At 38.9% G+C, this 23417-nt stretch overlaps 7 protein-coding genes across 7 annotated transcripts; 3 read left to right on the top strand and 4 right to left on the bottom strand.

The window, feature by feature from the left end:
- Positions 1-1015: 1015 nt before the first annotated feature.
- On the bottom strand, positions 1016-2404 carry LOC114525076 (cytidine and dCMP deaminase domain-containing protein 1-like). The gene has a single exon (XM_028546284.1). The coding sequence runs from the start codon at positions 2402-2404 to the stop codon at positions 1016-1018; it is 1389 nt and encodes a 462-aa protein (XP_028402085.1).
- Positions 2405-4127: 1723 nt separating this feature from the next.
- Positions 4128-5929, bottom strand: LOC114525075 (cytidine and dCMP deaminase domain-containing protein 1-like). The gene has a single exon (XM_028546283.1). It carries the CDS (start codon positions 5927-5929, stop codon positions 4472-4474), a length of 1458 nt encoding a protein of 485 aa, XP_028402084.1. The 3' UTR covers positions 4128-4471.
- A 1402-nt stretch (positions 5930-7331) lies between these two features.
- LOC114525214 (stomatin-like protein 1) lies at positions 7332-10249 on the bottom strand. The gene is made up of 8 exons (XM_028546439.1): positions 10103-10249; positions 9856-9965; positions 9348-9414; positions 9179-9261; positions 8857-9060; positions 8528-8583; positions 8240-8337; positions 7332-8109 (listed from the first exon to the last, which is right to left on the bottom strand). Exons 1-8 carry the CDS (start codon positions 10173-10175, stop codon positions 7586-7588), a joined length of 1215 nt encoding a protein of 404 aa, XP_028402240.1. The 5' UTR covers positions 10176-10249; the 3' UTR covers positions 7332-7585.
- Positions 8987-12747, top strand: LOC114525215 (50S ribosomal protein L1-like). The gene is made up of 8 exons (XM_028546440.1): positions 8987-9073; positions 10242-10569; positions 10913-10990; positions 11230-11298; positions 11667-11778; positions 11973-12073; positions 12174-12255; positions 12567-12747. Coding segments are annotated over exons 1-8 (876 nt in total). The 5' UTR covers positions 8987-9071; the 3' UTR covers positions 12671-12747.
- Positions 12748-13187: 440 nt separating this feature from the next.
- Positions 13188-15451, bottom strand: LOC114525151. Its single transcript, XM_028546372.1, has 2 exons — positions 15077-15451; positions 13188-14643 (listed from the first exon to the last, which is right to left on the bottom strand). Exon 2 carries the CDS (start codon positions 14622-14624, stop codon positions 13236-13238), a length of 1389 nt encoding a protein of 462 aa, XP_028402173.1. The 5' UTR covers positions 14625-14643; positions 15077-15451; the 3' UTR covers positions 13188-13235.
- Positions 15452-15906: 455 nt separating this feature from the next.
- On the top strand, positions 15907-18233 carry LOC114525159 (mitochondrial import inner membrane translocase subunit tim23-like). Its single transcript, XM_028546381.1, has 5 exons — positions 15907-16092; positions 17002-17063; positions 17129-17307; positions 17553-17722; positions 17817-18233. Exons 1-5 carry the CDS (start codon positions 16020-16022, stop codon positions 17939-17941), a joined length of 609 nt encoding a protein of 202 aa, XP_028402182.1. The 5' UTR covers positions 15907-16019; the 3' UTR covers positions 17942-18233.
- Positions 18234-18564: 331 nt separating this feature from the next.
- LOC114525203 (60S ribosomal protein L34-like) lies at positions 18565-21758 on the top strand. Its single transcript, XM_028546423.1, has 6 exons — positions 18565-18603; positions 18736-18800; positions 18893-18906; positions 19167-19246; positions 20331-20434; positions 21633-21758. The coding sequence occupies exons 2-6, from the start codon at positions 18736-18738 to the stop codon at positions 21718-21720; spliced, it is 351 nt and encodes a 116-aa protein (XP_028402224.1). The 5' UTR covers positions 18565-18603; the 3' UTR covers positions 21721-21758.
- Positions 21759-23417: the final 1659 nt, after the last annotated feature.

Genomic DNA, 23417 nt, shown 5'->3' with positions numbered 1-23417 from the left:
CCAAAGCAAAAGTCCTGCGTGGTGGGGAGGGACGGGCAGAAAGCTCTTAGTACTGGCATAAAACTAGTCCCTGTTTTTAAGACACCTTACGCTTTTGCCAGTTGGGGGGGGAGGGAGCATTTTAATGTTTATACTCATACTGAAATAATGGATGATCAAAATTTTGAATAAATTTAGCATATAATTGGTAATAATTAAGATACATCAATATACTGTCTACGATACATAATTTGTACGTTACAAAGCTTTTACAATAGTTTACGTTTATAGTAATGATTCGATGCGTTCAGGAACCCACTGCTGGGTTCAGAATGAGTCATGCAGAGGCAGTCCATGCAGGCATGATTAATTGATGTCAAAATTTGTGTGTTATAATTGCTTAAGTCGTTGTATTGATATCAATCCTCGTTAAGCTTTGTTCTAATTCTGGAAGCACGATGCAAACAGATCTTCAGCATTTTACAAGCCTGAGATAGGCCTGGGGCTGGTCTACGTCCCGGTTTCCTACACAGTCACGAGTTTCACATGTCAAGTTCGCGTTTCACCTGCAGAAAGCGCTTCGCTGGCTCAAGTATTTTCGATTGTGATTCAACCTCGCAACGCGGTGCCAACGAAACTTAGTTTATTTTTAAAGTTTAATGACTAATTACACGTGGACAAAATTACAAACTATACTGAGTAATAATTAAAACTATTCTAGAAACTGTTTAATTTTGAAAGAAAAAGTTTTAAAATGTCCATCATCCATAGTGGTAATCCTTTGTATACATATTGATTACGCATAGTTTTCCCGCGATTTCTTCCAACCTCGCGCATGCGCGCGACGTTCGGCCGCGGTGTTGCCCAGAGTAACATAAATTATAGAAAGAAATGTGACTGAACATGCAACCTTCAAAAATTGCACAAGTTTAATTAAATCGGTAGGTTGCAAATAACTATTTACTTAACTAATTTAACAAAGGCAAAAAACTTGTTATTTCTATCACTATGTATCAGTTTTATCCTTTCCGCTATGTTACTGCATGTTTTTGAAACAAGTGAATGTGTCGTCATCGACCTTATCGATAAACCAGTTGTAGCCCAACTTATGACCCAACTCATGCCGCTCTAGTCGTCGTTCTTTACGCTCGACTTTACCATCAACGAACATTTTTTTAATTCCTTCCATTGCAATCAAGGGAGCGCATTCGTCACACGGAGATTTTGTCACATACAATACTGCATCTTTCAAATTCTTTGTATTCAGCATCAAGAGTGCATTTTGCTCGGCGTGAATGATATACGGATACTTCCTATTAGATGTATCTTGCTCGGGCGGATTCTTATTAGATGTATCTTTCTCGGGCGGATTCTTATCAGGTGTATCTTTCTCGGGCGGACTCTTATCAGGTGTATCTTGCTCGGGCGGATTCTCTTTACGTGTATCTTTAACTTTGCTGGAAGCTCTTGGAAACTCTCCGTAGTGTGCTTTGAAAGGAAAACCATTCCAACCAAACGAGAGAATTTCATTTTCTTGACTGACAATCACCGCACCAACACCACGTTCTGGGTCATCCGTACGTTGGGCGAGGAATCTTGCAATTTCCATGAAACGTTGGTCATGCTTGGTGTGGTCAGGAGGACCGTTAGTTTTGGCGTTGTAGAGCTTCCGTTCGCGTTCACCTGACTGAACCAGGACTACTGCTATCCACTCCTTGACTTTTTTGAAGTATTCTTGAATTTCTTTAATCATATCGTCGTCGAGTTCTGGCCACGGTAGATCATTTTTCATACGTTTTATCCATTTAGAATTATCTTTAAAAGCGCTGTATTTCTCAATTAATTCCTTTGTGCAAGTTTCTTCATTTCCTTTAAGGGATTTTCTTGCTTCTGCGATCACGGGATCCTCGACTTGCAAGACAAACTTTGTCTGAGCAATGGAGCTTGCGGTGAACAAAGTATCCACTTGTCTCATCTGCTCTTTGTTGCACTCTATTTCCTTTTTTTCATTGCTGTCCAAATAGTATTCTGGTTCTCGGGTCGGCAGGAAGAGAACTCGTTTCACTTTGGATTGAACCAAAAGCCTCGCGCAGTGCGGACATGGCTTTCGAGACATGAACATCTTACAACCCTCGGTTTTGCCTCTGTGTTTGATCAACAGTCTGGCGGCGGCATGGACATCATCTCGTGAACAATCAGCGGCAAAAATCACATCGTTTGGGGAGACGAGCACTGCTCCAACTTGTTTGTGATGCTCTGGGGCTTTCTCTTCAAAATCTTCCATCCACAGAGCGATGATCATGTAAAGATTATCTTTACTTATTCGCGGAAGATTTTTTGCGTGTGATTTGCCCTCCTGATTCGAAGAACCGGTCGCTTGTTCGTGATTTTGTTGTGTTTCATTTGCTTCCTGATTGGACTCCATATTGATCTAAAGACTTATTCTAAAGGGAATGTTTCAAGAGACTTCGATTCATTGTGAATAATTGAGTGTTCTTACTGCTCTTCACAATAGCTGTGCTGTGAAGCTTGTCATGCTTCCTTATAGTTTGAATTCCAGAAATAGCGTTTTCTGACCTTAAAAACCTGTCACCAGAAACCCGACATATACCTTTGAGAGTTTCTAATATGCGCGAATAAATGTGGATGCGTGTGTTCCTAACCAGGGCTGGTTTTTCGAAAGTCGTTTAGCTTAAACGGTGAATAACCCAAGGCCCAAAGTTTAAGAATACTCTCATACATCTTGTGAAGTACTGCATGAACCTGCATCTTATGCATTAAATATGTACTTTCATTGAAAATGAAAGTATTTACATCGAAATATTTCAGCTCAGCTATTCCTGGCATTTAAAACCCAGCAATATATGAATATAATACGAGAACCTTTATTTAAGCGAGGTAATCCTTTCAATGAACACTGGTATCAGAACGAACCCTTTCTAATCTAAGGAAATGAAACTATTTACTGAAAAATTACATTGAAAATTTATGCGGTCACCTTGCATCTGATTAAAATAAACACAGTTGATTGGATGGAGATGACGTCTTTATGATGCCGTCAGTGTTGTTTAAATCACGGGCTATGATCGTTAAAACGCGGAATTTCCGATTTCTGTTTTTTAAGATTCCGCATTTTCCCATTCCGTTTTTTAAAGATTCCGCATTTTCTCGTCTCAATTTTAAAGATTCCGCATATTCACGTTCCATTCCCCGATTCCACATTCCGCGTTTCAAAGATAGCCACAGTTAATCGCGTCAATTTAATCATTGAGCTGTTTATATTGGGCATTATTTTCCCTGCTGTCTGGATTCAGGAAAACCGGCGAACTTTCCAACTTTCTTCTGGCGAGCGAGAGAGTATCGATCGTTATTTCCGGTCGGCAGGAAGAGAATACTTTATAAGGAAAGCATAGAGGGTGACAATGAGTCTCGTCTTCACAAAAGTGCCACGCTACGTGGTGGTTCCATTATTTTATTTTCTTGCTTCAAGGATAAAGAGTTGATCTTTGTTTGAAATTTTCGCAGACTCCATTTGTTAGCATACGTCATGTTAACAAATTCAGGTGATGCGATTGGTTGGAACAATAATTGTTTGCGAAGCACCTGTCGTCATGATCCATCGAGCTTAATTTGGCGACGCGAAGTATTTTCAGACTTCTGAAAAATTGATGCTCACTGCCATCGGCATAGCTACAATCGCCATGGTTTCCACACCAACAAAAAACAATCAACGTACTAAATTTGCCATGGTCTCCGAAAGTGAAAGAGTTTGCGGGTAGGATGCGTTGTTTTTACAACAGCTATCCGGTAGTGCGAGATTTCCATTGCACCCGCATTCTATTTACAAACACGGTGTATCTGAGTGATACGATGCGTTAAAGCACAGTTGTTAAAGGAACCCATTGTTCAGTTCAGAATGAGCGGCGCCGTTGATGCAAAAAATTAAGTCAGTTTTTTCTCAGAATTGTCGCAGATACCGGGAAAAAAAGGACTTTAGTTTCAGAGTTGTTACAACGTTAACACTTTAATCAGCCTTTAAAATCTTTGACAAAGTTTTACTAAGAACACTTGTTCTTTTATCAATCATTATGAAAAGCGTGTCTTCACTAATTTTAATGTCTATACTTAAACTGAAATCACACGGTTGAAATAGTACTATTGACAGGCTTTCTCACTCACTACATATTAAACGTTCAGATATATGAATTAAGATTATATAGGTATACAAATATGAATTTAAAGTTATTTAGCTATGGAGCAATTTTTACGTATTGAAATAGCAATATAAATAAACTGAATTATTTGGAGAATGTTTACAATTCATATTTTTGTATTATGACATGCAACTTCTTCCTAAATTTCCCCCGTTCTTTTTAATCGTTTGGTAAGTTTAATCGAATAAATTAATATTCTAATAATTCAATAACATGCAACAGCTAGCTAGGATATCTTAAGACGCTAAAGTGTTTTGCTCCAAGTGATTATGCTCCGTTTACAAATCCACTTTTTGTTTTGCTTTACCTGGCGCGATACCTGTTTCAGCAGCTTGCTTTTTTTGTGTTTCAAAACAAACGAACTTTCCTTCTTCTACCATTTTGGGGAACCTTTTATAACCTAATTTCTTTTCCGAGTCAACTCCCATACGAGACAAGATATCGTCATCAACGACCACAGTTTTGATTCCTTCCATGGCAAGCAGGGGGGTGCATTCATCGCACGGACATTTTGTAACAAACAGAATTGCATCTTTCAGATTCTTCGAATTCCGCATCAGAAGAGCGTTCTGTTCGGCGTGAATGCTATAAGGATATTTCTCATCAATCTTTTCGTGCGGATTTGTATTATCTTCGTCGTCTTCGGCGTTTTTGTTATCTTTATCAGAAGCTCTAGCAAACTCGCCATATTGTGCACCGAAAGGGTAGCCATTCCAACCGAAGGCGAGAACTTCCATTTCTTGACTGACAATCACCGCACCAACACCAGTAGTCGGGTCATCTGTGCGTTGAGCGAGGAGTCTTGCTATTTCTATGAAGCGTAGGGCTTTCTTCTCGTCGTCAGAATTACTCAATGGCAATGGATTAAAGCCTGTCGAATTTTCTGACTTTTCATTGCAAGATATAAACTTGTAATTCAATCCTCTGTCGTTTGTCACCAAAACTCTTGCTATCCATTCCATAACTTCTGCAAAGTCGCTGTGAACTTTTTTATGCATCTTTTTATCGTAAGATGGCCAAGGCAGGTTTGTCTTAATAGCGTCTATATCCCATTTAGAGCTTTCGTCAGGACTGTACTTCTTGCTGAATGAACGTGTACGCTCCTGTACATCTTTTTCTATCTCATTTGGTGTCAATTTCTTCGCAAGATTTCCGACGGGCTCTTCGACTCGCAAGACGAACTTTGTCTGGGCAATGGCACTTGCGGTGAACATGATTTCGACTTCTTTCATTTTCTCATCGTTGTACTCTTCAAGGGACTTAGCACCTGTTACATCTAAGCTTTGGTCAGCTTCGATATCTTCTGGCGGTCGATAATATTCTGGTTCTCGGGTCGGCAGGAAGAAAACTCGTTTCACTTTGGATTGAACCAAAAGCTTGGCGCAGAACGGGCATGGCTTTCGAGACATGAACATCTTACAACCATGGGTTTTTCCGCTGTGTTTGATCAACAGTCTAGCGGCGGCATGGACCTCATCTCGTGAACAATCAGCGGCCAAAGCCACATCGTTTGGTAACACAAGCACCGCTCCGACTCTCCTGTGTTGCTCTGGGGCTTCTTCTACAAAATCTTCCATCCACAGAGCGATTATCATGTAAAGTGTATTTTTACTTACTCGTAAATAACTTTCCTCGTATGGTTTTTTCACTTTTTTGTCAACCTCGGCTGAAGAGCCGGTCTGTTGTGTGTTATTTTGTTCTGTATCAACCGGACCTTTGTTCTGGTTTGACGCCATGTTGCTTTAAAGGGACTCTTATGAGTCTTTCAATTTATAAACTATGATAAATTAAACCGGAAATGTTGCAATATGAATTCTGGGAACTTGCATTCTGGGAACGGCGATATGAAAACAAACTTAATCTGCCCTATTGGCTGTAAGCCCAGAAAACAAGACGCCTGCTCTGGCGTTAGCTCCAACGCGCTGCACGCCCCAGTCTTGAATATAAAGCTTCTGAACATTAACACTACAGTTTATACTCATTGATTTAGAAGCCTTGCGAACCTCCATTCAATCCAATTCAATTTAAAAAATAAATTTTCCACATACAGAACACACAAAAAGACGTAGCACAGTATGTGGCAAGGAAGTCAAACAAGAAACCATAGGGGCTTATGAGGATATTTGACGAACCTAATCTTGCGAACCTAAATGTTGTTCGATTTATATTCAGACAACACACCGCGTGTTTTAAAAGTATAGAAGTGTTGTGAACCCGCGCTAATGGCTGTTCGACATTCTGAAACACATCGTACCTTAAAAAGTATAGAAGTTGAGCGATATTATTAAAATAGGACCAAAATCTACATGTATTAAGAGGAGATATTTTTATGTCGCGTATTTTGGCGGGAAAACGCTCAAAAGCTAAAATCTTTTCGGCGTACCGCTCAAAATTAATTTATTTTACAAATGCTGAAAATTTTAGTGCTGTTGCATGAAGATCAAGTCGCGCATCGGAAAATGTTTTCTTTTCAACTCTTGCGAGACAAAACTTTTGACGTAGATATATACACACATACGCTCTTCAATGAGCGTCGCATATTTGATTTGAGAGTTCACTGGTCGCATCCAGTCAAGTCCTGGGTACAAATGAGCATAAGTTTTCAATTGAAATACTAGTATATATTTCGCGCCAAAACACAATGCTAAGGCGAAAAATAATAAAAAAACAACAACAGAGAAATAGTAAAACAAAACCTAGGCTAAGCGAATTTTCAACTCCGTCGCTCAGGCCGGAGTAATGACGTTCTCTTTCTGTGCATTTTTTGCTAATAAGTTATAACAAACTAGGCAACATCTGAAACGTTGCTCTTCCAAAAATGGGCTCTTGCAATTACATCACAATATGAGTGATTCTACGGTCGCACCCATTAACCCATTTGTGCAGTAATAAATAAAATTTGGGCGGTCATTGCAGAATTTGTCCGCATGGATTTAGTCAATTCTCTAAATGTAAATTTAAAGTTGCAGAACATCATTACATAACCTTATGCCGATGCAGGGCAGCTAGAGCCTAGAGCTTTTCGGAAACAACGTTATTTTTAAGTAATTTAGCTTGGAGGTACACCACGTAGTTTAATACCGCGTTATTTTTACATAAAATTTTACCATTTTATGTGCTTTTAGTTTAGCGATGAAATTTCGTCAGAATAATTCCAGCATCACAGTGTAGGAATGAAATGAATATGTCCATGTATTGTCAGCGGTTGTCTTATGTAACATTTTAGGATTAGTGGGTGAAATACAAGGCTAGCGCTTTAGATTGCTCGTCTGTGAACCGCTGAAATACCAAGCCTGCTGTATTGGGAGAAACCCTGACGGTTCAAACCAACGTGAGCTGTTTACTGTTATGGTGCAAATAAATTTAAATATAATATTAATTTAAATACTATTCTAAATAATCATGACGTCATTTCGCGCATGCATCGGAATATCATTCTGCGCATGCGCAGTTCTCGTCGTCATGCGCGGTTGTTTCATTCGCTCGACAACGGTCTGTAATTTCATCGCCATCCTCACATCACCATCGACAATCACCTTGCTTTGCATATAGGCATCAAAAGCCGTCATCTCGCCCGCAAACAGGGCGCGCATATCGTCGGACGAGAGCGAGATGATCGCGTCGGGCTTGCATCCCGAAGGCGGGCCCTTGCCCGCACACCCACGGCCATATTTCAGGTCTAAGTACCAGACTCCTCCGTCGCCGGTGATGTTGAACTGATAGACGCAACCTATCTCTTGCACCAGCCGTTCGTCCGTCACATGATTAAATACGGCCACCAGTTGATCGGGGTCGAGGGGCCTGGGCTGAGGGGGTTGTTCACGCGATGCTGGCATGGATTGCACGTGATGGGCGGCTGGAGCACTTTGCATCGGTAAAATTTGTGGAGCTTGACCGCTTGTTGCTCCCTGCATAACTGTAAAAAACGAATATAAGCAATACAACAGTTTAGAACTGATAGAACTGTCCGGTATAAATAAAGTCAATTTAGTTCCTCTTATATTAAGTACTAGGTCACGTAATGATGGTTTTTTTCTTGTACTTACCTTGAAATATAGTACTTATTGGATTGTCAGCTCCTTTGAACATGGTTGAGAAATCAGGGTTGTACTCAGGTGGTGCACAGATGACTTGAGGTTCAGAGCTGAGATGAAGCAAAGTCAGATGTGAAATTACAGGAGGTAAGAAGTAATCAACTTTTGGTGTGATTTTCTCACAAATGTGATTGAGTGGGCAAGTTATAGAAATTCAAACAAGAGCACTTTTACACAGAGTACTCAAAACTATCCACTTGTTTGCATCAGTCAAATGAATATCGCACTGAAAATACTCACATTTCTATTCGGTGGATCTGCACTCCCCATGACTTTGTGGCTTTGTTCAGCTCATCCTAAAAACAAGGAAAACAAGAATGAAGCCTTTGTGGGTCAAAAGTCGATGAGAGTTGTAACTCTGGCTTGAAGTGGGAGGGGGAATCTTACCCCAGGACAAAGAGTGACCCCAAAAATGTTCAAGGTACAAGGGAATGGGGAGGAAGGTGGTGCAAATGGTGCAAGCCCCCTTCATATTCCAGTCCAATGCCAGTTTCTGGGATGAATGTATAATGTACCAATATATAGTCTCAATCATTGTGAGCCAGCATAGGTAATCAGGAGTGTCATACCTGAGCGTGTATACCAATAAACTTTTTATCATTTTGTAGTTCAACCAGTTTCAGTGTCATCATGATATTGACCAAGGTTGTTTGCGCTAACACACGCATGGAATGGTTCAAATCCTGCACAACACCTTTCGATGCCACTGGATTGGTAATCAGAAACTGGACTGTCGCCCCAACTAAAACTGCAGCCTGATCTTTCGTCAAAATCTGGAAAGAATATGTAAGTACTGGTCAGAAAGTTGTAACATGTGAGGAGTAACAGAATTTGCATGTACTTCTTCAGTATTATTATATCATAACATAATCATCAGATCTGAAGTTATACCTTTTGTGGTGGGACATTGAAAGCTTTCACACGCATGTCGACTCTTTCAAACTTATCAATGCAAGGCAAGATGAAAATGACTCCTTTGAAAACAAAAAATGAAGGAATACAGTGCAAGAAATTCACTTTTTTCATTGGAGCTAACTTTGAAAGAGTTAGAAGAGCATACCTGGCTGTTTCATAGATTGCAAGCGTCCTAAACGAAAAATTACACCTCTCTCATAGTCTTGGATGATCTGCAATGAAAGGTTTAAGCAGAATTTCAAACAAATAGATAATTTTGAATGCTAGATTTGTGACCCAAACAGCAATAACCTAAGGGTAATTTGCAATTTTTTGATCGAATTTTCCAATGACCATTTTCCTCTTCTCAAACAGTCCTGTTGCACATAGAGTTCAGTATATTTAACGAGACATGCGCATAACGTATCGTCAACCTCCCACAAGCACAGCACAAGTGTAGTGAAAGGACTATAAATACGACACCCCCAAATTCATATATTGGCTTCCCTTCGTTGAAGGATAAGCGCATTTAAATCTGTTCCGTGGTCGAAAGACCGCAACGTTGGGTTTGCCATGAAACGAACACACGAGCTTCGAAACGCAGTCGCCTCTGCATTTTTTAGTTGGTTTCTTCTCAAAACTATCGTTCCAATTCGCGAGATATTCCCTCCTACCTTCACGCAGCAAAACACGGACACAGGAAACGTTAAAACGGCAAAAAGATAGGCCAGAAACGTGATAATCCATCCCACTATGTCCGCCGTTTTGTTTGCAGATGTACGCTCTGTTAAAAACAAAACATATCGTTTATCACCAGCAACCTCCGGCTTCTATAAACAGAGTCTCCTTTCAAAATCACACAGCTTTTCAACACGAGACTTTGTTATTTAGACACGGAGATTTCAGCAATTCCTAATCTACCTGTGTACAGCTGATCCTCCGAATATAAACCCAAACGATCTTGCCCTCCTAAAACACTGTATTTTGATGCCATTTTGGCGAAACCTTTGACAATATTTTGAAGGTTGTTTTTTTTTGTTGATTTGTTTACATTTTGCAGGAGGAAGAAGCTTGATGCTCGACAAAATTTTCCCGAAATATTTTTCGTCAAGATGGCCGCCGCGATGATGCAAAGAACATATTGTGTTTTGCGATCTTTTCGCTCGCCTGGAAAGGTTTTGGCTTGTCGCGGCAAGGTGAAATCGGCAAGAAAGACCGTTCAGGTTACCGAAGGCCCCAGAGATTATGTGTACTTCTTGCACAATCATGTTGTGCCTTTGTATTCGTTTGAAGAAGCGATTGATAAGTTGAAAACGCACTCTGTTGCGGAGGGGAAAAACCCGGAACAAACTGTTACGATGTGTGTGAAATGCCAAGGATTGGATAAAGTAAGTTTAGAGATGGCTAGGGATTTACTAGTGACATTCTGTAAAAATTGCAACACTATGAGATCTACCTATCTGTGGGACTGTGCAAGAAGTGCGCCCCCCCCCCTAAGCCCCCACTCAACCATCTCAACCACCCCCACTCAACCACCTCAACCCCCACTGAACCCCCACTCAATCACCTTAGCCCCCACTCAACCACCTCCACCCCCACTCAACTGCTCCACTGCTTTGGATTAAATCCCAATACAGACTGTAAAGTTTTAGCTTTGAAAGGAAGAAGTGAAGTTTTCTATAAATATTGAATTAATTTTCATGCATGATTAAATTTTTAATATGTTTACAGGAAATCCCTTCTTTCCGTGGGACGCTTTTGTTACCCAGACCATTTGGCATAACAAAGAAGGTCCTGGTTTTTGCTGAGGTATGGTTCATCTGATGTGAAATACTCAGGTGTTTTTTATAAATTGAACTGTGGCTTGTATACAAGTCTTTCCAAGTTTCCTAGGCTGGTTTACTAAGAAGAATTTACCTTGACCTGTCATCCTCATAATTCACAATAATCCCAAAGCAGGATTAATTTCTTGCATTTGGAACTCTTTAATTTTGCATGCTTATTGGTTGTGTTTCTATGCTTCAACTTTTTTTGTGTTTTCACTTTAGGGCGATGAAGCGAAGGCCGCAGCAGATGCTGGTGCAGAGATTGTAGGTGGAGAGGAGCTGTTCCCCCAGGTTAGCAGGTTAACGCATATTATAAGCCCTGTTATATTAGTCTTAATTGGGCATGTAAACAGAGAACTAATAAATTTACTAGTAAATTAGTGTCATTGCATGTATGAGCAGCACCTTTGCCCCTGTGCATACCACTGATCTCAAAATACACTGGATGTACCAGCTATATTTATCAAACACAAAACTGGGATAACAAACTTTTAGAGGAGACCATTAAGAATGACTTAAGCATCACACAAACCCCAAGAAGGCTATTTCTATGTAAATACGTATGACTTGTTTGACCATAGCAAGATTTGCGTAACTAAGCATATTGCAAGTCATAGTTTTAAACACTAAGAATGCTGATAGTTTATTATGATCTGAAGGTGGAAAACAATGAACTGGAGTTTGATCATTGTTTGGCATCATTGGATATGGCAGAAAAAATCAAACATTTGCAGAAAGTATTAAGAGAAAAGATGCCTCACACTAGACGAGGTGAGAACTTTATTTCTGGGATTTTGAAGATACTGAGAATATTTTCAACAGAAATAGGCATATCACATTCGTAAGAAAAAGCTGGATATTATGCTAACTACTCGAAAAGGAGATTTTCACAAATACTTCCTTCCTGTTAAGTTATCATCTGACAAGCTTAATTGTTATAACAAAAGTCAAATCACTTGTTTTAGGTAGTGTGACCGATGACTTGGCAAATGCAATTCAGGCATTCAAAGATACCCGGGTGTACAAAACAGACAAATATGGATATGTAAACACAGCTATAGGCATGGTATGTATGTTGACTAATTCCCATGGTTTGTGCATATATAGTGTTCACATAATTAGACTGCCAAGTTTGGAAATTTGTGCTAATTTGTTTTTCTCTTCAGCTTAGTTTTTCATTGGAAGATCTTCATTTGAATGCTGCCGTAGTCATTGATGCTGTCCTGAAAAACCGCAGAACTAACAAAGGTAAAAAAAAATTGTAGAAAAATATATTTCCTGAAAGAGTTAGTCTTACCTGTTAGGCTATTTTCAAAATAGTCTGGTACCGTAAGCTTTTCTATTGCCTTTTTATTCCCATTCAAATGGACGAGTAATCGTATAGAATATTTGAACTTATTTCTTTCCTAAAGTCAATGAAATTCGGATCTACTTATCACATTTTCACACAGATGTGAAATTAATTGCACTTTAAGAGAGCCAGACTTCTTACTTCTTGTCCTGTCCAGCCACAGCATTATCTGAACAAGGCCTGAATATTTCATTATTCCTATACCTAGGAGAGTTTATCCGAAAGATTAGTGTGACTTCAACCCAGGGACCTGGATTTAGACTTTATCACGAGAAACTTGTTCCGTCTTCGAAAATGCGGTCCAAACATTGATTGTTACAAATGTGATTGAATGAATATATTTATATGTATGAAATCCATAATCTTACATAATTGAAACCGTTTTTACACAGTTTCATAATAGACCTTTCTGGTATCTGATATTCTATTGAACAGCTTTGTACAATGTGTGCCAGCCACTACCCCAATCTCTCCTGAATCTCTCCGCCCTCCCACTACTTCCCCCCACCCCATTCTACCTACTCACATACTCATCATCCCCTTTCCCATGAACTCCATTCCCCCTCCTACTTGCTCTCCCCCTCCCACTAACTTCATTCCCCCTCCTCCCACTTACTCTCCCCCTCCCACTAACTCCATTCCCCCTCCTCCCACTTACTCTCCCCCCCCACTAACTTCATTCCCCCTCCTCCCACTTGCCCTCTCCCCTTCCACTAACTCCATTCCCCCTCCTCCCACTTACTCTCCCCCTTCCACTAACCCCATTCTTCCCCCTCCCCCTTACTCTTCCCCCCTCTACTCCTCCTTCCTTAATTCTGGAGAGCAGCTCTGCATACGACACACGCTATTCAATTTATCTCTTCAATCAGTCGCCAAGTCAATCTGAGTCAAAGACGCCGACTGAGTCAGATGCGCTTTCAAGGGTTTCCCTTTCTCTTCGTCCATCACTGCTCTCTCTATCTCCAGTCCCTTCTGCACTCGATATTTTAGAATTTTGTTGTCCAGCTTTGAGTGTTAACATTTTCAGCCCGTGTGCCATTAACGCTCTGTCCTGACCGCAGCCCACAATCTCAGCCATATCTATAGACTCTTTTAACAAAGATGCTGCCTCCCGGAACCTCTGTTGTCTATAATACTGTTTTACTCTGATGATCATGAACTGCACTTGCGGGCCACGTGCGACATTCTCCAACAATTCCGTCTCGATCTTGTCCAGGTATTCGCCGGCTTTCGTGACGTCACTGTCCGGAACGTCGCGCTGTTGACCAAATATGGTATTAGCGTCGAGGAGCGTTCGCGCCATTTTTAACAACGCGTGAAATCGCTGGCTGTAGAGCGTCTTTTTTGTTTCCCTACCAGCCGCTTCCAGCTGTTTGGAAAAGCATTCTTTTGCATCTTCGAGGACCTTAAGGCCCGGTAGTGTCATGGTATCGCTTATTCCATTCAGATAACTCCCATAAGCGTCGTAATATCGACACCAATCTTCGTTGTTGTCAATAGTCGCTAGATTTTGCCACGCTTTGTTCAGGAAAGCTTTAGCTTTTCCCAATTTCCCCTTTTTTCGGTAACACGCGCTGAGCAGGAGACAGGCCCGCGCGATGTACAATCCCGGACACGCGGTGCTCGTGGCCAACTCGAGGGACGTCCGTGCGAGGAACTTAGCCTGCGGGAGCTGATCTCTATAGAGCATGCAACGCGATTGCTCGACCAATATTGCGACGGTGATATCCGGGCTTTCGTTTTTATAGCGATCGTGTTGTTTTGACGAATACCTGTCGAATTCATCAAAGTCGCCGTTGTCCTCAAGCCACGTTAGTTTCGCCATTATTTCATCGTACTTGGGGTGTGGCTTAAAGGTTGCGCGCTTGGGGGACTGGAACAGGTTTAGGACTATCACGTGATTAAAAGACGAGGATGATGCGGTTTGTGGCGGTTCATAAAATCCTGCATAAACCTCTTTAAAATGCCGGCCGAGGACTTTTAATACATCCTTGATACTTGTAACATATATCTTGTTCCCATTATGACGACGATATTTGTTGCCATGGTAACAACGCTCTATTGAAGTCTGACAACTCTGATCTTGTTTTTCCATATTTGTCAGATTTTCATGCTGGGTGTGTTCTGTGATGACGAAGGCTTTTTTAACTGAAAGTCTAAAAGACTTCGTTACCATTCTTAATAAATAGGTAAATACCGTCCAGATATATCTCAGAAAACCAAATTTCCCGGGAACAGCATTCTCCAATTCCGTTATTGTCGCCATTTTCCGGGAAAGTTTATGACTATAAAATATAAGATATACAATATGTAGTTGACTGACTTTATATATTGACCCCTCAAATTTAGTGAAATACACCACTGTACGCAGTAGACGGTCAAAATATGACATTAATTTATTAAAGTCTTCTTGAGAAATTACAAATGAAAGTTGACAAAGTAATTCGGTTCAAGAGATAAAGTTTTATTGTACGTTTGCTTTCGAAATTACAAAGTTTTCATGTATTCTTTAAAACGGACTGATGTGTCGCTTAATAAAACACGTCTGACAGTCATGACTCGTGAGAAAGTTACGACTACAACATATTGACATGACGATGTATGCAAATATTAGGCATGAATTACAAATATTACAAATACAAAGTCATTCCTTTTTATACACTTAGATTAGAAACACATAGATTAGACACGATAACTCGATAAAGAAGGTCAATATACCGTTTGATAGGCCAAACTGGCCAATCGTTAATCCAACAATTCTACAGAAGAGTTACTTTTGCCCGCTCAATTCGTTTAGCGACACTTTGCCTTGGTAGAAACATTTTGTTATTTATAAAACCGAGTTATATTGAAAACAAAACATGACGTATGGCTGTCAATGAGCAATTTTCGTAGGAGGTCTTCCTGTTCGTCACAAGACATGCATATGATGTGATCAGTAGAACCATGCGGAATGCGGAACTTTGAACTTTGGAGCTTATGCGGAACTTGTAAAGATAGTGTTAACCGACAAATGACAAAAGTAATGGAGTTCCTTTAAAGAGTACTTTTGTTGTTTTTTAAAGACAAAAATCGCGTCTATAGAACAGTTATATGCCACGACTGAAACTTATGTTTTTCCGCCACACTTTGGCAAATATAAAAATGAAATGGCGGTGCCTATAGTAAACTTGTACATTGCAAAACAAGGAAATAAATAACTGGATTTGTTAAACCAGAAGTTGTCGATACATTTTGCATTTATTGTACCACGTATTCTGTTACGAAACCTGATAAAACTCCTGAAAATACACGTTCTCCTGTTGATCTGCATATCCGTGTGAACTTTGGGTTTAAGCTTCCTCTTCGTGTGGTTGCTATGGTGAAATGAACATTCTTTTCACCATTTCACCATACCATCTCTGAAACACTTCCCCGCCGCGCTAAACGCATCCGGTGCCCACTGAAATCATTATGAGGTCATTGAGATGCCATAGCGCGAGTTAAGACCCTAGGAAATTATTCCCAGGGTAAATTACATGATTTACATCGGTGTTTTGTACCCGGCGATTGTGCAATTTCGTAACACGCGTGTTTCGTCAGAAAATGTGCATTAATTTGAGAAAATGGCCTGAAAGTTGTTGAAAATCGTTTGGAAAACTATCTTAAATCGTGGTCAGTCATGAATTTTGGTCGATCAGATGGCCGCTACACCGAGGAATACTCGTCGAATGACCCGACAATGGGAGTTTCTGGTAAGAATCAATGACTTTCATATTTAGTTTTATTTGACGTGACAATTATATGTGGTCGGCTTTAGTCGACGAAATTGCCATGTGTTCGCTTCTGATATTCCTAAAATTGGCATTTGGTGAGTGAAATATACCTTCAACTATCCGTTAAAATTTTGTTTGAAGAATTACCTTCCTGTTTCAACAGAATTAGGTCAATAATCGAACTTTGAAGTATATATTTAAATATACCAACTCATAACCGACCCTCTGTTTTTCCATTCTGAGTTAGCTCTGTAACCTGGTATCATTACAATTGTCATTCACCAAATGGCAATCACCTTTCTTTCAATATCAAAGCAAGCAAATGGGGGGACTTTATTTCTAGTGGAAATCATGCACAAATCAATTCCAACAATTCAAAATTTCTTTGATATGGGTCTTTGAAATGACAGAAATTGAACCTTCCCAGGCATTTTCTGTGCAGTGCTTTGACTGCTAAGTTACTGAGATAGCTTATCTTCTCATTCAATAAATTACATTTGATGTGACCAAAATGTGATGTTATAAGTAATAATTAACAGCAATATAAAAGAAAACATAATCCGAAAATAAACATCTTGTAAACCCAAGATATGATTTGTTAATATTGTGTCTTGTTTTTAACAACTCACATTTTGGGTTTACAAGATGTTTATTTTCGGAGTATGTTTTCTCTTATATTTCGCAAAACTGTCTGCTGGAAAAGGTGTTTGAACTAACAGCAATCCCCTGCTAACAAGAAAAATCAACTGGCATTAGATTTGATAGAATAGGAGAGTAATGGTAATAATGTGAGGTCATCTTAGCTGCTCATGCATTAGTTGACCTCTTCGTACTTCAACATTTAAAATGAATAGAACTTGTTTTAATTTTGTATTTCCTTTCCAATAGTTAACGCAAACACGTCATCATTATCGCCATATTTAAGTATCAATCCTTCATATTTACAACAGGTAAGGTTCTAACTTCTGCTGTTCATGTGAGAATGCAGTGGTTAATTGTTGGTTTGAATTTTCAGGGTAGTGGCGCGGAATTTGTATTCCCTGCGGATCAAAAAAAGACGCGGACATGGGGTGAAAGAATGTTCTCAGGAATTGGTTCGTCCTATCTCACAGGTTTAGTCATTGGCGGCAGTTGGGGTTGTTATGAAGGTCTCAAGAATCCTGATGGAAAAACGATGAAACTTAGAGTAAACAGGTTTGTTTGCTGCAAAATTATCACTTTATTTTCTATAGTTTAAATCTGGTTGCTGTTGGTCCATAATATTCAATTCATGTGGTATAGCTAGCCCAAAATAAGAGGGGTCCACTGTCAAGTACACAATGTCGGTGAGATGTGTTTGTTCCCCCCCTAGTTTTAGAACAATAATTAGGTAGGTGGGTCTTGATCCCCCCTTCGTTCCCCTGTTGGATGCCACTGAAAGTGTTACCTCTTTTTTTTAGTGTGTTAAATGGTTGCACACGAAGAGGGCCATTTGTTGCCAATAGTCTAGGAGTTTTAGCTTTAATGTACTCCACATTGGATTACGGCATTGGCAAAGTACGAGAAAAAGAGGACGAATACAACTCGATTGCTGCCGCCGTCTCAACGGGGGTGATATTTAAATCAACAGGTAAAAGAATTGATTTTCAAATGAACTTTTTCAAACAAATTTAATGTGTTTTTCGTGCTAACCATTTAGTTAATGATTGTGTTGCGTTTTTTAGCTGGTGTTAGAGCTATTGGGATAGCTGCAGCCGTCGGAGGCAGTTTGGCCGTAATTTATAACTTTGGTGAAAAACTTTGGGTCAGGAAAGGAAGCAGTGCGATTTCGCACCCTGGTTGGGCCTAAAATGTTACGTTTTCAAGAAATAGGCAAATAGGCAAAGAAAATATATTACACTGAGAATGTTATTTATCATAAATACAGAGATGTCAGTGTATTGAAAATACATTAGAATTTGCTGCACTTTCTCACTTTTGAAGATGAATAGTTTTTTTACCATAATTTTAAAGGATTATGTATTGAGGTTGCTGTGAACAATAATACATTTACATGCACAAGTATCTAAACATGAATTATCCTATTAGTGGAACCTGCTGTATATTATAATAATGAAATATACTATGAAGTGGTAATAGGTGGTTAAATAGAATTATTTTCAACCGTTTGGAAAAGTAGACTATGGGTAAAAATAATAGAGAGAAAATATTGAGATAAATGAACGAGGAAATTAACAAGAAATACTCAAGTCATGATTCCTTGACCCACACAGAAATATCCACATATCAAAACTTATAATTTGGATTCTAATTACGGATTTACGGTAAATCTTTATTGGAAGTTCCAATTGGTTGGCAATCAATTAGCATTATTTCGTATTCTAATTAGATGCAATTATTCTAATTAGATGCAACTTACATTTTCCAAAAATTCCTTAAAATTTCCGCAATCTCCCATGAAGCTCCGCTGGCTTGAAGCTCGTTCTTTTCCGCCATATTGGCAACTGCAAGGTATATTTTTATTATTTAAGTTTACAATCCCTTTGAATCAAGCTATTTCTGTTTGCTTTTTTCTACTTTTACGAGCGAAATTTTAAAATGCAATAAGCACCCTTCAATTTCGTGTCATTATTTTCCTCGTAGATGGCCCAACGACTTACTTTGAGGCGACGTTTGTCTTACAACACAAAATCCAACAGCAGACGAATGTAAGAGTAATATGCTGGAAATTCTTGCTTTGCTTTCTGTTTTGTGATTCTGATATTAAATTTATTAATTTCTTTTAATTTTCTTTCTACAGCTCAAAAACACCAGGTATAGTGCGATGTTTATTCTTTACTAAATTGTATTCAGTGACAAAAATTATCACAAGAACCCACAAAGTTTGAAAACTTAAATAGTAATGCACTATTGTACTCATGGTCTCCGAGGAGATCGAAAGATAACAGTTTGACAATGAATACTATCAACTAGTGTGACATATTGTGACGCTCTCTGATTGTAGTCTTTGTAATTGAAGTATTTTAATACGAAGAGCACGTTTTTTATATATTGAATTTGTGTTCATTTCACAGGAGGTAAACTTGTATACCTTTACACGAAAAAGAGAGGTAGTGTGCCAAAATGTGGTGACTGTAAAAAGAAACTGCAAGGGGTAAGCATTTATCAAGCACTAATTGACAGGGGCCGGTTGTATCAAGCCCGTTTAGCTTAAACGGTGGATAAGTCAAAATTAAATAACACTCTTACAACTCTCTTGAATGAGACAACTTGAATATTATGCACTTAATATTTAGTTGCAAACAGTATCTTTGTATTAAGATTAAAAACATTTAGTTTGCTTGTTGAATAAAACGATAGACTTGCTTTCTATTTTGAACTTATCCACTGTTTAAGCTAAACAGCCTTGATAAAACCGGCCCCAGAAGTATAGTGCAGCTAGCATAGATCAATCAGTGATTATCAACCCTCTATGCCAATCAGTTGATCAATGGAGTCTAATACCTTTACAACCACTGCTGTATTAAACTATCCCAATACAAGCATCTAACATTGAGAATTTTGTTCAACATGTGGTATCTTAGCCCATTTTCAGATGTTGAACTTCTTGTGTGCCGAATCAAATGCAAATGAACTTAAACAAAGTACATGAAAAGTTCCACATCTGAAATAGGCTTACGGTTCTTGTTCTCTTTTATTTTTACCATGCTCCTATTCCAGTATAACTCAATGTATTTAGTACGCACACTCATAACCAGACAGCAAGTTAATGACCATTTGCTGAGTTCCATGATATTGCCAACATGAAAATGTACTGGTCACTTATCTCCATAATCAACTAATGATCCTAGTCAAATATATTGTTGTACAATACATAAAGTTCATCAATGATTCAAAAATGCACACAAACGGACACCAATATGAGTTTCGACACAAACACAAGAGAATAATCCACATGGGTTTTTTTACAAATTGATGATTTATTTACACAAGAGAGTTCAGTTGTATACTTTCATCTGAAAATTTGTTGTTGGATAATTAATTCAATTGTGTTGGCATAGTCGGGCTGGATAAAATGTTTACAGAAAGTTGGGAGAATCTTCTGTAAATGTTCTTTAGAAATGCTTGCTTTTGAAGTACAGTGTAGACTATAGAATGCTATGAAACCATTCTATGGTCAGCAACTCAATTCTACGGTTTATTACAGTTACCTAATTTTGCTGTTTATATCATCCTAGTTGCCGGCAGTTCGTCCTAGGAAACTTAAACAACTATCCAAGCCTAAAAAGACGGTTTCAAGAGCCTACGGAGGTTCCAGATGTGCCCAGTGTGTGAGGGAAAGGTAAGTAAAATATGAAATGAATGTTTATCAGTCTGGGGTATTTGCATCACTAGTGGCTAGGCAATGCTCTTCTTTTGTTGCATACAAACATAAATTCTATGTTCAATCATAGTTTTTCAAGTGAACGTTGAAATTGAAAGCTGCATAGGCATAGATCTTACTCCTACCTGAGGACCTCAGTTGTAATTTTTGCAATGTTTATTCTGCCCTTGGTCTACTGAACAACACTCAACATTTCATTTGCGGGGTGATGTCAATGATAATTTGACATTGACCAGGCTTGAATAATAAAATAACATGTACTTGTTGGATACGAAAACATTGCATAAACAAAGACCAGCTTTGTTACAATTTGACCAACCGAGATTCAGTATTCATTGTGGTTTAAGGGTTGGCTTGTTTTTATCAAAATTACTCTTATCACAATGGAAACTTGGTAATGAAGTCTAAGTTTCAAAGAGTTTTTTAAAATATCAGAGTTAAGTGCCTTTGTTGATTAAAGGTAATTTACTTTTGGGTCGGCGCATTTGTTCTGCTCTGAAAAACGCGGGTCCAGCTTACTGAAAATTGCTCAAAACAGCAGTTTTTAGATTTTTCTGAACAAAAAGTTAGCAGTTTGTTATGTAAACAAAGAATTTGTTTACATTACAGCCTAGGTAACCTCTTTATTAGATCCATTTCAGCTTGCTCAAATATTTCTAGCAAATGTTTGAAAATCCGAATAATATCTATTGTTAAAATAGATAATGAAAAATATTACAATTTAATGTTTCCAATGAGGATTTTGCAGCAAAAATGATCAAACTTCTTAAATTTCAATACCTAATTGCTAATATTAAATGTTTCCATTTTTGCAAAGAAATTTTATAGCTAAAAAAATAACCAGTTCGAATGTGGCAAAATAACTGCTTAGACTAGACAAACTTCTCAATATTTTAACCTAAGAGCCTTCAGCCTTCCTCAGGAGAGTCCATTTTACTCAGTCATTTCACTGATTTTACTATACGAACTTCCTTAAAATTTCCACGCAAATGTAAGGAAATTGTGAAAGTGGAAGCACTGTCTTAATATGATGACGAATCACTCTTTAGAAAATCTTTTAGAAAGAGCTACACAAAAGTTTACACTAGAGCAATCTTGGGCTGGGGGCTAATGCTGTTTATATACAAATAACGGGTACGCATTACGTCTTCCTTAGAATTGTACGGGCATTTTTAATTGAAGAACAGAAGATTGTTGTTCGCGTATTAAAGGCGCAAAGTGGAAACAAGGGAAAAGGCCAATGAATTGTTTAAAATAAAAATACATATTCTTTATGTACAAATATTGTTGTCGTTTTTTGATTGCCTTGCCTTCGGACACCTGTTTCTTGACCTGTGATTCCAAACCTCCTTTTTTCTCACAACTCAGACGGTATGCAATTTCCTATATGACGACATAATGATCCTTCTATAATGGAGTGGAATATTTACCCTGATCCAGTTCACAATAAAGCCTTCAATATGAAGTTGACTAAAGTCAAATGGGAACTAAATTATTGCAAATCGTAAAAGCGATGCATTGTTTAAAAAAATCTTTCCCTTTGTATCTTTCCATCGCTGAATATTGTCTGGCAAATGCAACGTTAGTTTAACTTAGCAATGCGAATGTTGAGTCGCCCATATGGATCAAGTTCTTTATCCAGTTCGGTGCTGCTGCTTTTTCATTCTATTTGTGGCTCGTCCTTAATACTTCCTTTGAGTGAAACTGTGAAAGTAGATGACGAATAAAAAAATCCTGGCATTTTGACCTTGGAACTGACTTCCAAAAGTATAGACAAGGAGGTGCCTGCCCTGACTCTGTGGTCATTGTGACATGCATAGAAAAATTATGCAAGCACACACCATCTACAACGCCGGTCTTTATTGTGGGAAAAAGAATACTTCCTACGACTGGGTTTTTTTCCCTATAACTGCCAGTGGCCGGTTAGATATAAAAAAACTGACCGGGTGGATTTACTGATGGTAGTAATGTAAATCATCAGAATCTTCAGAAATTTAAAACCCGAAACGCGCGGCAAACATGAAATCTCATTAGATTTCATTAAGAATTGATAGACATGCACTTAACTTGATCTTTGGTTTATATCTAGTATAAATATTTACTCGTGTGAATAAACATCTAAATGTTGTGCAATGTCAACAATTGAGACATTTACCAGCTGAAGGAAGGTGCCCGGTTAATTTCCGTGCACGAAGCGCTGCAAAAGAAATGCACAGTCGGCCTGGAAATCCGCACAAATCAATTTTGCACTGGCACTGAAAAAAGGCTTTCGACCGTAGTATGAACAAACGTGCAATGCGGAAGCATAACTAAGGTTGCGGCTGGTGGTGCGGCAATAGCCATTTCCCATTTTAGCTTTCAAGCGCGCAATGCGTGACGGTAGTTGATCATCAAGGTCAACTTGAGTTGTTATTTCGCAATGTTCAGGAACGATTTAGTTTAACAAAGAAGCAGAGGAATCGGCAAGGTTCTCTTACAAACAAAATCGCTTCAAAGCAGAGCGATATTGCAACTGAAAGTTGTTTGATAATCAACTACCGTCACGCATTGCGCGCTTGAAAGGGGAATGGGGTTTACACACACGTATCTACATAAAAATCGAGTTAACGGGAACTAAAGTTAAAATACACTTGATCATATTCTGAGCTGTTTGAGCAACAAAAATGTTGTTCAGGTAAAATGTAGGCCCAGTTTCCGTAGCCGTAGGAAAATTTAGGCAATTTCATTAAAAGGTTGATCATCATCATATGACACTCCCCAATCCTGACTCGCTCGCCAAGTGCAACGTTAGTTTAACTTAGCAATGCGAATGTTGGGTCCCCCATTGTCCCCCATATGCATCCAGTTCTTTATCCAGCTCGGTGCTACTGCTTTTTCATTCAATTTTTGGCTCGTCCTTAATACTTCCTTTGAGTGAAAGTGTGAAAGTAGATGACAAAAG

This window comes from Dendronephthya gigantea, unplaced genomic scaffold, assembly GCF_004324835.1.
Source record: "Dendronephthya gigantea isolate DGI-Jeju-01 unplaced genomic scaffold, DenGig_1.0 000033F, whole genome shotgun sequence".
NCBI classification, from domain to species: domain Eukaryota; kingdom Metazoa; phylum Cnidaria; class Anthozoa; order Malacalcyonacea; family Nephtheidae; genus Dendronephthya; species Dendronephthya gigantea.
The sequence above is the reverse complement of the archived record's forward strand: the minus strand, read 5'-3'. Positions and strand labels throughout refer to the sequence as shown.